General features: G+C 47.6%; 1 protein-coding gene across 1 annotated transcript; it reads right to left on the bottom strand.

Moving 5' to 3' along the window:
• Window positions 1-2,969: 2,969 nt before the first annotated feature.
• DEFB123 (defensin beta 123) lies at window positions 2,970-12,254 on the bottom strand. Its single transcript, XM_058685256.1, has 2 exons — window positions 12,043-12,254; window positions 2,970-3,207 (listed from the first exon to the last, which is right to left on the bottom strand). The coding sequence occupies exons 1-2, from the start codon at window positions 12,098-12,100 to the stop codon at window positions 3,014-3,016; spliced, it is 252 nt and encodes an 83-aa protein (XP_058541239.1). The 5' UTR covers window positions 12,101-12,254; the 3' UTR covers window positions 2,970-3,013.
• Between the last annotated feature and the right edge of the window lie 721 nt (window positions 12,255-12,975).

Raw genomic sequence — 12,975 nt, 5'->3', positions numbered from 1 at the left:
AACCCGCTCCCCACTCTTTGCAAGCATGGCTTGTCATCCTGCAGATCCCAGGTTAAATGCCACCTCCTCAGAGAGAGTCACTCTGACAGCTCGTGGAGGTCCACCTCCCTCGTGAGCCCCCCACCCCTTGTTCTCAATCACTGCCCTCTTCATAGCCCTTACCACCACATGCAATTATGAATTTATTTCTTGTTTCATGCCTTTTCCCACTGCAGGTTGCAGACTCTATGATGACAAAGTTCACGTTTGTTTTATTTACTACCGTGTAACTAGACTAACCTGGAGCCCGACGCAGGGCTCGAACTCACGAACCGTGAGATCATGACCTGAGCCAAAGTCAGATGCTCAACCGACTGAGCCACCCAGGCGCCCCAGCAAATATTTATTATATGACTGAATGAACAAGTGAATATATGCTTTATGGGAATTATGGTTCAGTAGATCTAACATATGGTAAACAAAAAAAAAAACAACACCAAAACCTTAGTTTCACAACAATTTAGATGCAATTTTCAATGGTACATTTCCAGCATCGCGTGCATGTTCATTCGTTTTGCTCTGTTTCTTCCTAATTTGAACCCACAGTCCAGTGAGCATGTGGTTGAGGCTCAGGCTTCGCTGATCTGGCATGCCTCATGATTTCCACTGCCTTCTCAACTATCGTCAGCTCAGGTGCCCGCTTCACTTCCCTAGTATCAACACTGTGCTTCCATGAATTCAACTGATTTTTATTGCATACCTACTGTGTATCAGGCATTATTCTAACTATTGAGGATTCAGCAGCCGACAAAACAGATAAATTCCTGCCCTGGGGAAAAACCCTTTCGTTGAGATGCCTTAGTGGAGAGTCATGGCTTCTCATTTACATTCATAGACCCAAAGGCCCTTGACCGAAATGGAGGCTGGGTCCCTTTGAGGAAGGACTCTGTAACAATGCCACAAGCACATACTGAAAATCTTTCTTCAGGCCAAGGGCACCTGTGGCCATTGGCCAGAGTGATTATGTATCTGGGAAAGGCAGTACCGTTTCTGAATTGACCCTAATAACTAGGGACCCAAAATGCCATCCATCAAAATTGGAGGATGTATGGAGGTCAGATGGTACAGACTTTTTCGATCCAAGAATACCTCGTGGTTTGTCTGGTTTCTTTCATTCGGCATAATTATTTGGAGAACATCCATGTTGTAGCATGTATCAATAGTTCGTTGCTTTTTATTGCCGAGTAGTATTCCATTGTATGGATATACCACAACTTGTTGATCCATTCACCTGTTGCCGGACATTTAGAATGTTTCCGGTTTGGGACTATTACAAATAAAGCTGCTGTGAACAATTGCATACAAGTCTTTGTGTGGACATATGCTTTCTTTTCTCCTGGGTAAATACCTAGGTGTTGAATGGTTGGATCATATGGTACATTAACCTTTTTGAGAAACGGTCCAGTGTTTTCAAAGTGGTTGCACTATTTTACATTCCCATGATATAATTTTCATATATTTTCTTCTCTAGGTCTTCATGACTGATTTCTCTTTTCCTTTTTTTTCTGGTCTTAAAAAATTAAAAAAATTTTTTTTTAATGTTTATGTATTTACTTTTGAGAGGGAGAGACAGAATGGGAGTGGGGGAGGGGCAGAGAAAGAGGGAGACACAGAATCCTAAGCGGGCTCCAGCCTCTGAGCTGTCAGCACAGAGCCCAATGCGGGGCTTGAACCCACAAACCGCGAGATCCTGACCTAAGCCAAGGTCGGACACTTAACTGACTGAGCCACCCAGGTGCCCCTGTGGTCTTAAAAATTTTAGGGTACTTAATGTTCACAGATTTTATTTCCTTTTTTAAAAACTTGATTCTTATTTGAGACTCAGAAATCAAAAGAATATTAAAAAATATATAAAGATATTATAAAAATAATAAGACAACAAACATCTCTATACCTACCATCCAGATAAAATAGTAGACTATTAGTATTACCCCTTCCAATTCTGGTATTCTTAGGGTTAACCATTTTCCTCAATTTGTGCTTTATTGATTGTTTTACCATCAGTGTCTATGCCCCTAGCAAAACATTTGCTAATATGTGCACAATTTTAATCAAGTTCTAGAAAACATTTTGTTAAAATTTTTATCAGACAGGACATCTGGGTGGCTCAGTTGGTTGAGTGACTGACTTTTGATTTTGGCTTGGGTCGTGATCCCAGGGTGGTGGGATTGAGCCTCTCGTTAGGCTCTGCGCTGATCGTGGAGGCTGCTTGGGATTCTCTCTCTCTCCCTCTGCCCCATTCTCCGCTCGTGCTCTAAAATTAAAAAAAAATTTTTTTTAATGTTTATTTTGAGAGAGAGAGAGAAAGCGAGCTGGTGAGAGGCAGAGAGAGAATCCCCAGCAGGCTCTGCACTCTGTCAGCACAGAGCCTGGCATGGGGGTAGATCTTATGAACTGTGAGATCACGACCTGAACAAAAATCAGGTTGGATGCTTAACTGACTGAGCCACCCAGGCACCCCTAAACGTTTTATTTTTAAATAATCTCTACGCCCAACTTGGGGCTGAACTTGCAACCCTGAGATCAAGAGTCACATGCCCTACCGACTGAGCCAGCCAGGTGCCCCAACTATTTTTATTCTTGATGATGGGTCCTAGTTTCCTTCTTCTGTGAATGTCTTTTAATTGCGTTTTTAAACATTTAGTATTTATTTTTGAGACACACACACACACACACACACACACACACAGTGTGGGTGGGGGAGGGGCAGAGAGAGAGGGAGACACAGAATCCGAAGCAGGCTCCAGGCTCTGAGCTGTCAGCACAGAGCCCGACGCGGGGTTTGAACCCACGGACCGCAAGATCGTGACCTGAGCCGAAGTCAGATGCTCAACCGACTGAGCCACCTAGGCGTCCCAATGATGAAAATATTTTGACGTCCTGGGCCACCTGCAAGGGGACTCCTGCAAACTAACAGGCAGACACAGAGATCAGCCACACATATTTATTGACAGAATTTAGGAATCTCCTGGGGTCAGACTGAGGGCAGCTTCATCTGCGTTTTCATGGCTTCAGGCTTCGAAGAACTTGACCACAGCTTTTCTCTTGGCTGGTACTTGGGCTTCACACAGCACAGTTTATTGTTTGTGCAGTAAACATAGATCCTTTCTTTCCTGGAGCATTTCTGGCGGCATCTGCCGTGAAGATTCCAGCATTTTTGGGTGCTGCCTGACACAAAAAAGAAAGAAGAATTGGGAGACAGCGTTAGTCCTGAGAAGCGCTATTAAAGCAGACGTGATAGAAGGTCCTCAGTTTCCCTTGCCTTTGACCTTGGCCTCCTTTTTTCTTTTTCTTTCCTTTTTTATTTTTATTTATTTATTTTATTTATTTTTGGACAGAGAGAGACAGAGCATGAATGGGGGAGGGGCAGAGAGAGAGGGAGACACAGAATCGGAAACAGGCTCCAGGCTCCAAGCCATCAGCCCAGAGCCTGACGCGGGGCTCGAACTCACGGACCGCGAGATCGTGACCTGGCTGAAGTCGGACGCTTAACCGACTGCGCCACCCAGGCGCCCCTTCTTTCCTTTTTTAAAAATGGTGCGAAAATACAAAGAACATATAAAACTTGCCAGTTTAAGCATTTTATTTATTTTTATTTTTTTTAAAGTTTGTTTATTTCTTTACATAATCTCCACACCCAACATGGGCTCGAACCCACGACCTTGAGATCAAGAGTCCTTGATCTGGCTCCTCTGACTGAGCCAGTCAGGTGCACCCTCCCCACATCCCCAGCATTTTAAAGTGTACAGTTCCAGGGGCATTAAGTACATTCGCAATGTCGTGCAAACATGACCACCATCTAGTTCCAGAACTTTCTAATCATCTCAAAGAGAAACTCTGCACCCCTCTCCTCAGTCCCGGGCAACCACCAATTTGCCCTCCTTTCTATAGATTTGCCTACGGTGGATATTTTATGCCAATGGAATCATATACAATGTGGCCTTTTGTGTCTGGCTTCTTTCACTCAGCATCATGTTTTCAAGGTTCATCCATATTGGCTGTTTTTTTGTTTTTTGTTTTATTTTTGGCTAACATTCCATCCCTCTCTTCATAATTCCATTCTTATTTTGTTTTGTTTTTGCCAAGTCCTATCATTAAGAAGGCAGTTGTACTTAGGTTTTTTTCTTTGATGTAGTCGAGTACACATCACATAAAATGTACCCTCTTAACCATTTTTAAGTGTACAAGCTGTTACAGTCACCCCGTGTGCAGTCATCCCCACCATCCACCCCCATAACTTTCCATCTTGTGAGACTGCAACTCTTACACTCATTAAACAGTAACTCCCATTCTCTCCTCCCCCGGTGCCCCTGGCAGCAACCCATCCATATTGTTTTCGGTGCCTTTCCTGACCCAGAATCTTGACCAACCAACAAACTGCAAGGCTTACGAACACAGCTCTCGAAGTGTTCTGACAGTTTGGGGGGTAGGATGGCACCCGCAGCCTCAACTTAGAGGCACACAAATCCGGAACAACTTTGCTATTCCAACCACAAGTTTTTGTTTCTTTGTTTGTTTTTAAGTTTTTATTTATATATTTTGAGAGAGAGAGAGAGAGAGAGAGCAAGCAGGGGAGGGGCAGAGAGAAAGGGAGACAGGGAATCCTAAGCAGGCTCCACACATCAGCACAGAGCCCCACGCAGGGCTCGAACTCACGAGATCACGATCCGAGCAGAAAGCAAGAGTCGGATGCTTAACCCAGTGAGCCACCGAAGTGCTCCTTTAATTATCTTTTAAAATTTCTTTTGAACCTTGGACAAACTGCCACCACAAGAACCGGGTTCTGAAAAAGTCTATTGAGAGAAATCTGTCGTGTTATGGAGACCCGAAGATGGGTACCTGGTGTTTCTAGACTATCTGAAATGGAGCTTGGGGGAAAATGGGACCCGTCACAGGAAAGAAAACTTATAAACTATTCTAAGACAACATGTGGAGAAGTTTTAACTGATTATGAGGGTAGCTTTAGTGTATGTCCCACCTGCCAGCTTCATAACCCTGGAAAAACAGGAAAAGCGGGTCATGAAAAGGACCCACTGTCTCAGGGACTCTTTATACAGCCCCCTAGATCTCAAGGATTTGAATATGGACTCACTATTCTCCGCCTTTTCTGTGAAGGACTAGATGCTTTTTCTTGCCAGGAGGCAACAGCATTTCCTGTGACTAAAAACACTTGTAGTTTGTCTTTTCCTATTTGAGAAACCCTATTTGCCTGTCTAATGACCAGAGTGCTCTTTTTACTGGGACTGTAATTAAGGAATGGTAATTTTGCCAAAAATCATGCTGCCCTTATCATTTCTCAACCCTCATAAGAAATAGAAAGGACTCAACATAAATTAAAATGAAAACCTGCTGGGGCGCCTGGGTGGCGCAGTCGGTTAAGCGTCCGACTTCAGCCAGGTCACGATCTCGCGGTCCGTGAGTTCGAGCCCCGCGTCAGGCTCTGGGCTGATGGCTCGGAGCCTGGAGCCTGTTTCCGATTCTGTGTCTCCCTCTCTCTCTGCCCCTCCCCCGTTCATGCTCTGTCTCTCTCTGTCCCAAAAATAAATAAAAAACGTTGAAAAAAAAATTTAAAAAAAAAAATAAAATGAAAACCTGCTAAACTGACAGAAGACTTCATAAGGTCTTGAAGAGCCTAAGAGACTCATAATTTGTTCGTGGGTCTAAGGTTTATTGTTTCTTCCCCCAGAGAATTGTAAAGGGCCAGAATGTGTTGCCCAGCTCTTTTCCCTTTCCTTGCTGCACAGCTGGATTAAGTTGGAACAATTTATTGCCTTTTTAAATGTTTATTTATTTTTGAGAAAGAGAGAGAGGGAGAGAGACAGAGAGACAGACAGAGCATGAGCAGGGGAGGGGCAGAGAGAGAGAGAGGGAGACACAGAATCCGAAGCAGGCTCCAGGCTCCGAGCTGTTAACACAGAGCCCGACGTGGGGCTCGAACCCACGAATCGTGAGATCACGGCCTGAGCTGAAGTCGGATGCTTAACCGACTGAACCACCCAAGCGCCCCGATTTATTGCCTTTTTGTCAGGAGTCAAACTCTCGCTCTTGACCTCAGTGGTTGGGGATGAGTACACTTGTCTGTAACACATCCGTTCTCATGTGGTGATGAAGAGAGAGCTGGACCACTTGGAACCAAGCTAACTTGGCTCACCAGCACTGGGGGTAGGTTTCATGCTATGGCAATTTCTAGAGCAACAGTCTACTGGAAAAGTTCAGTGGAGTGCCTGAGTCTTCCACGTGCTCATTCGTGAAGTCACCTGAGCCGCTGACAATGTCACTAAAAATAATTCCATAGTCACTTGATGATCCTAGGAATTCCAGAAAACTGTTGTCCACCATCAGCTGGCATTAGACATCATCCTTCCATGTGAGGAAGCCACATGCACATTTCCCAGAAACTTCTCTAGTGTGTGTGTGTGTGTGTGTGTGTGTGTGTAAATGCATCCACGGAGGCAACCGACCAAAGCTGAACAATATAGTGTGTGTGTGTGTGTGTGTGTGTGTGTGTGTGTGTAAATGCATCCACGGAGGCAACCAACCAAAGCTGAACAATATAGTTTGACCTCTGGGACCCATGAATTTGCTTTTGGTGGCTTTTCTTGGGTATTACCAATAACACTCTGGTCCTGGGTGCACTCTTCTGTTAGTGATGCGTTTTCTCTTGATAGGAACACCACTCATTAAGTGTGCCCTATCATGTCTAAGCAAGACCCCTTTGAATAGGCACTCTTAATATGAACTCATGAGGTATTTTATATGTATTCAGTGTGTTGATTTTCCCACTTGGCTCTGTCTACTGAAATGATGTGAAATGAAGGACCAATTTAATAGCATTGAATACCTCTAGCAACTAGATCATGGTTCTGAAATACCATTTTCCTACTAAAAAAAAAAAAAAAAGTCCGAGCTTCTCAAAAAAATGGAGAATTCAAGATCTGGGGCAAGAGTTGTACAAGATGAGCCTAGAATATCTTGTCACACCAGATAACCAGTTATGAGCCAGTGAAACTGCTTTTTGTCACCTAACAAAAGGACAAAGTCTCAAATCACATCCGTCTGAAACTTTGTATTTGAAATCATATCGGCAAGACTGGAACATTCCATACTTTTCTGAGGAGCTAGTCTTTCAACACAGAAAAGTAGCCTTGATTTCAGAGCCAAGGGCAGAGTGTCAGAGAAGGGGTTTCAGGATATGAAATTCCACATCTCTCTTAATTTTGTATTTTCCATGGAAATGGGACCATGAATCTATTTCTCAGCCTCGGCCTGATGTTAACTGCTTTGCACAAGAAGTCTATCAAACACTCCTTCACAGAGAAAGACAAATACCATATGATTTCGCTCACATGTGGAATTTAAGAAACAAAATAGATGAATATAGGGAAGGGGGAAAAAAAAGAGGGAGGCAAACCATAAGAGATTCTTAACTATAGAGAACAAACTGAGGGGAGATGGGGGGTGGGCTAAATGGGTGATGGGCATTAAGGAGGGCACTTGTCGGGATGAGCACTGGGTGTTATACGTAAGTGACGAATCACTAAATTCTACTCGTGAAACCAGCATTACCCTATATGCTAACCAACGAGAGTTTGAATAAAAACTTGAAACAAAACAAAAACACAACTTCATTGACATTTTACCTCAACTCTTTCTCCTTAATCTTTAGAAACCCTAAACCTTTAGAAACCCAGAAAAACTGCCAAGCATTTATTCTTTCTTATATAAGCTGTACCACTGAGTAACCAAATAGTAGAGGATGAGTATCTTTATTATTTCAGCATAATAAATTTCCAGCTAACTGGTGACGATCACATAATAGAATGCCACCATGTTGCAATGCCCAAAAAATTAACGTAACTGGGCTTTGAGCATCAACTCAAAGTTACGAGCATCAGCTACCGTTTGCCCATTAACCGTAAATGTCACTAAAAGAGAGACAACCAAGATATCGTGTGCCTCCTGATGAAAGAACCTTATTAGCATCAAAAGTTTGCCAAAAATGATAGAACCTGAGCCTGGTCAAACCTCTGGACCCACGTACCAATTTTCAGGAAATACAGAGGTCATAGGAATACACTGAACTTCACCTTGAGTATGCCATCAGCAAAATCTGTGCCGTGGGAAACCGTAGGTCAAATGACCCAACAGATAAGTTATAAAGACAAGAAAGGGATCTCAAGAAACATTGGATTTTCAAAGTGGGCGTGTCAAAAATAGGGTCTTTAGGGATGCATCCTTAGCAAGGGAAGTATACAGAAATGGCAAAGAATTGTTTTAACTATTTTTTATTTATCTGTGTTTTTGAGAGACAGCTTGCATGTGCGGGGGCGGCGAGGGGGGATAAGGTAGAGAGAGAGGGAAGGAGAGAGAGAATCCCAAGCAGGTTCCGTGCGATCAGCACAGAGCCTGACTCGGGGCTCGATCTCACAAACTTGAGGTCATGACCTGAGTCGAAATCAAGAGTCGGTTGCTTCACTGGCTGAGTCACCCAGGCGCCTCTGGTCGTTACAACTCCTGGCGAGGGTGAGGGGAAAGACGGCCTCATACACTCTATTTTGGCCTCTCTGGAGGCTACTTAGCAAAAAACTCAGCAACATCTTAAACCGTGCACAGTTTTTACCCAGCCATCTCCTTTCTAGATGTCTGTCCTAGGGAAATACTCACAGGTACAGACTGAGAAGCCGATTCGCTCGAGATGCCACTCTAAACAAGTGAGAGATAGGTGCCTGCCCTCAGAAGACTTCCGGTTTAGCCACCAGATGTTTGATTGCCCAGGGTTGTAATGACAGTTATAAAGGAGGTGCTCTGGCTGCTGTGAGGAGACATAACGTGGGTATCACATAGGAAGTGTAGGCGACATGTCCCCCCCGCCCCCGCCCAAACCTAATTTCTGCTGGGTTCTTGGGCTTTATAGGTATGTCCTGAATTTCCACTGAATTTCCAAACTCCTGAATTTCTTTATATATATGTCCTGAACCTAACTTTACTATTTTGAACACGTTAAAGTGGTATATATTTCATTGCCCTTTAATCATGAGACCCCCCCTTGGTTGCCAAAAAGCAGAATCGGGCAGCTTCTGGGCTTTCGGGGAACGGGATGCAACAGAGATAGAATGACAGTCCTTGTTTCGCTGACATGAGATGAGTTGTTTTAGTTCATGGCAAGACAATGATCTCTAAAACCCAAATGTGTCAGAAAGGGTCAGGGGGTTCCAATTTCAAAGAGCTCCTTTAGATATTAGGTGACCTGGTGGAGTCAGATAAAACCACCTGACCATTAGCCATGAGAGGTAAAGGCTGAGGGTCCAGCTAAAGAAACTTCCACCCAGTCTCTATTACCAGTAGGAAGTAGAGGGAAGTGCTCTCCCCAGGGGAAACTGGGTGCTTAAATCGACTTCGTGTGTCTCCCTTTGCTCTGCTGTGGCATAAAATAGATCCAGAAGACCCTCAAGTTTCCTTGTGTCTGTCTGGTGGAGATGAGAAAACGAGGCTGAGAGCCTGAGGGACCTGCCAAGAGTAGCCCCTGATGCAGAAGGTGGTGTGTGCGAGGGGCGGTCTAAACCTGGGGACCAGATCGAAGACAGCTGAGGTGAAGGGCTCAGTCGGTGGGGCTCTCCACAGGACCGAGAGCTTCCGTCAGCCATGGGATCCAGTACACTGCAAGTGCCAGAACATTCCCTGGCCACTCAATGAGGGACCTTGTCCCCGAAGTCAATGAAGGCCTAGCACAGGGTTGCCTTGGTTTTTCATGCTCCTGCCCCAGGGCCTTTGCACTTGATATTCCCTTCAGCTTGAATGTTCTCCCCCACAAATCCACATAGCTCACCCCTTGTCCTCCCTCAGATCGCAGTGAGCCATTTCGTGGGCACCCCTTTGAGATGGCAAACCTCCCTCCCCCTGGTACTCACTATCCCCTCCCAGCCCATGCTGCTCATATACTTAGCAACTGCCCTTACGTCTATTTCACTTATGTCTTTAAACCTTTTCTGCCTCCCTCAATGGAATGTAAGCTCAAGAAGACCAGAAATTTTGCTCACCTTGTTTTGTTCTGATTTGCTCACTGCTCCCCGCCCCCCCGTCCCCCTCCCCCAACCTATCACCGTGCCCAGGACATGAAATCCATTCAACCATGTTTACTGAATAAACCGATTAATTCCTTCATGACCTATCGCACCACCTTCTCCTAAACCCAGATGCTGTCCGAGGAAGGGGAGGGGGGAGGGCGGGAGAGAAGAAGGAAGAAATGCTGGCAGACCGAGTAGCCGCTCCAAAGAGACTGCACTGACTTGGAAGGCCGCTTTCACCCCGAAAAGACGAGAACGAGTTGTAAGTGCTGACGTTCGGCGCAGCCCCTGATGATGGGTCCTGCTGCTCTTCGTGACTGTTTTGCCGGCGGGATGGGGGTTCCCGGGAAAACTCAGATGGGTTGTGGAAAATAAAGAAGCTGCACTGTGTCGCACGCCGACGTTTCGGCGTGTTCCATGCGTGCCATTGTTGTAGCAGTTTGAGAGAGGAGGAGGTTGAAATGTCGAGCAACCCATCCGCTTGCCGGAGGTCAGGGGGTTAGAAAGCGGTGGGGCATTCTCCCCCCCCTCCCGGGGCATTTCCCCCCCCTTACCCCCCCGGGGCATTCCCCCCCAAGGGCATTCTCCCCCCCCCCCCCCCCCCCCCCGGTTCTGAGGTTTTCCTCTCTGCCCTGTGCCGCGTGGTGTGACAGACATTTGCCACCGGCAGATACAAGGACTGAGGTCAGCTTGGCTGAGGAAATTCACATATTCTGGCCCTGCAGAAAGGTTAGGAGAAAGCCCGGGTGTGGGTAGAGGCTTCCGCAGGCTGGGCGGGAGGGGCCCCATAGCCAGGCTGGGGGTGGTCGAATGGGCACGTCTGACCATGGCCCCCCTTCCGTTAGCCTCCCCATGGTTCCCTCACCTGGCAGTCAAGGCCGGACCTGGACCTTGAATGCTTCCTCCGCTTTCCCCCTGGCCGGGCCCCTAACTCACTCAACCGTGTGCCAGTTCTCTGAAGGCGCCACGCTCTCTCCCACGGCTGGACCTTCTGCATAAGCTGATTTCTGCCTGAGACGCCCTTTCTGCATCCTTCTTCTCGCCTTTCCCTTCTAATCTCCGCATACGTTTCGGGACACAGGGTACCCCTTCAGGAGGACTCTCCTGGCCCTCAGACTGGGCTGGCCCCTCCCATGTGCACCTCAGACCCTTAGAGCCCCTCTGTCTCGGCTCATGTCACTTCGGGTTGTCAATTCTCTTGTCTCTTGTCTCCCCTAGGGCCATGTCATTTATCTCTGTGGCCTTAGCGTCCGTCACAGGGGCAGCAACAGTGTGTGTGCGTTTTCCTCTCCGGTTAAGTGGTTGTGATCTTTACAAAGCCTAGATCGTTCTGGGGACTGTTTTGTAAAAGGTTGCCTTCTCCTCCTTCTCTTGCCCATCCTTTCCTTTTTTTTTTTTTTCCCCTATATATGAAATTTATTGTCAAATTGGTTTCCATACAACACCCACTGCTCATCCCGAAAGGTGCCCTCCTCAATACCCATCACCCACCCTCCATCTCCATCACTCTCCATGAACCCTCAGTTTGTTCTCAGTTTTCAAGAGTCTCTTATGCTTTGGCTCTCTCCCTCTCTAACCTCTTTTTTTGTTTGTTTTCCTTCCCCTCCCCCACGGGTTTCCGTTAAGTTTCTCAGGATCCACATAAGAGTGAAAACATATGGTGTCTTTCTCTGTATTCTTGCCCCCCCCCCCTTTCCATTCTTTCTCACATGCCAGGCCACCTGCACCTGCTCCTGGGGAGAGAGAGCAGGGATGGATGGGGTGGCTGAGCAAGAAACTCTGGATGTCTGGTTGGTACCTAAGATCTGGCACCTGCTGCCGGCCAGGGAGGCTCCTCCATGTGGTTCCAAAAGGGAAGGTCCTGAGGCCAGGAGCCTGGGGACGCCATGAGCCGGCCTCAGTCTCCACACCCTGCCCCTCCCCAAGAGGCCCAGGTTACCTGGAGTGAGCTGGGACAGGAGCAGCAGGGCGGCCAGAGTCAGCGAGAGGAGCTTCATGGCTGGAAGTGGCCCAAGGTGAGGCTGCGGGTCCGATGCGACAACAAAGCTAATGGGGCAGGGCTCCGGCCTCTCTGGCGGTCGGTCCCTCTGTTCAACCGGAAGGATGTCACCCGCACTTGCCCTCAGCCACCCACGGGTTCGGCCCCCGCGCTGCCCGAGCCCAGGGTGTGCAGCCACATACTACGGGCTGGCAAGGTCAGCGGGGTGGGCACGGGGAGGGAGGCAGGCAATCAGGTGCAAGGTCCTTCCAAGGGGCTCTAAACAACCCCCCCCCCGCACCGAAGGCCAGCCAGGGGGCGCCACGCACGTGGAGCCCAGAGGGGCCGGGAAGGCCTCACAGAGAAGGTGGTGGCACCTGCAGAGGGGTGCACCCGTGTCCCGGGCGGAGAAGTCCGCCCAGGGCTTACCCTGGTGTGGAAAATGAGAAACGCGACCCAGCTGGAACGAAACCCGGACGACCGTGGGGAGAGACGAAGCCCCAGCACCAGCCTGGCGGTGCTCTCAGCTAACCCAGCGCTAACCCTGCAGTGGACCTCACCCCCAGGGCCACGTCCTCTGCACCCGGGGCCGAGCCCCTCTCCCAGAGGTCCAAGGAACAGCTGTTGGGGTCCCCGCTCTGAACTCCCGGATCTGGAAAGCCCATCGTCTCCCTTCAGTTCCTGTAGTCACTCTTGTCTGTTTTCAGGGTCCTCCTGTTCTTTCAGCCTTCCAGCAACGTGTGACCAGTTCCCTCCCTTGAAAATCCCGCGTGGTTTCCATTTCCTAACTGGAGGCTACTTGATGTAGACCTCAAGGGTGTAAGAGCGTAGATAGGGTTTACGAGACAAAAATGACCCGAGGACCATTGACAAAGGGGCCACATAGGAGGTTGA

The sequence above is a fragment of the Neofelis nebulosa genome, chromosome 9, assembly GCF_028018385.1.
Source record: "Neofelis nebulosa isolate mNeoNeb1 chromosome 9, mNeoNeb1.pri, whole genome shotgun sequence".
Taxonomy (NCBI): domain Eukaryota; kingdom Metazoa; phylum Chordata; class Mammalia; order Carnivora; family Felidae; genus Neofelis; species Neofelis nebulosa.
This window is presented reverse-complemented; position numbering and strand designations above follow the sequence as displayed.

What these genes read in the sequence shown, in the direction of transcription:
- DEFB123 (XM_058685256.1), bottom strand. Translation starts at nt 12,100, where the DNA reads ATGAAGCTCCTCTCGCTGACTCTGGCCGCCCTGCTGCTCCTGTCCCAG. An exon ending in CCTGTCCCAGCTCACTCCAG is followed by an intron (nt 3,208 to 12,042) that starts GTAACCTGGGCC and finishes TTTTTGTGTCAG; the next exon opens with GCAGCACCCAAAAATGCTGG.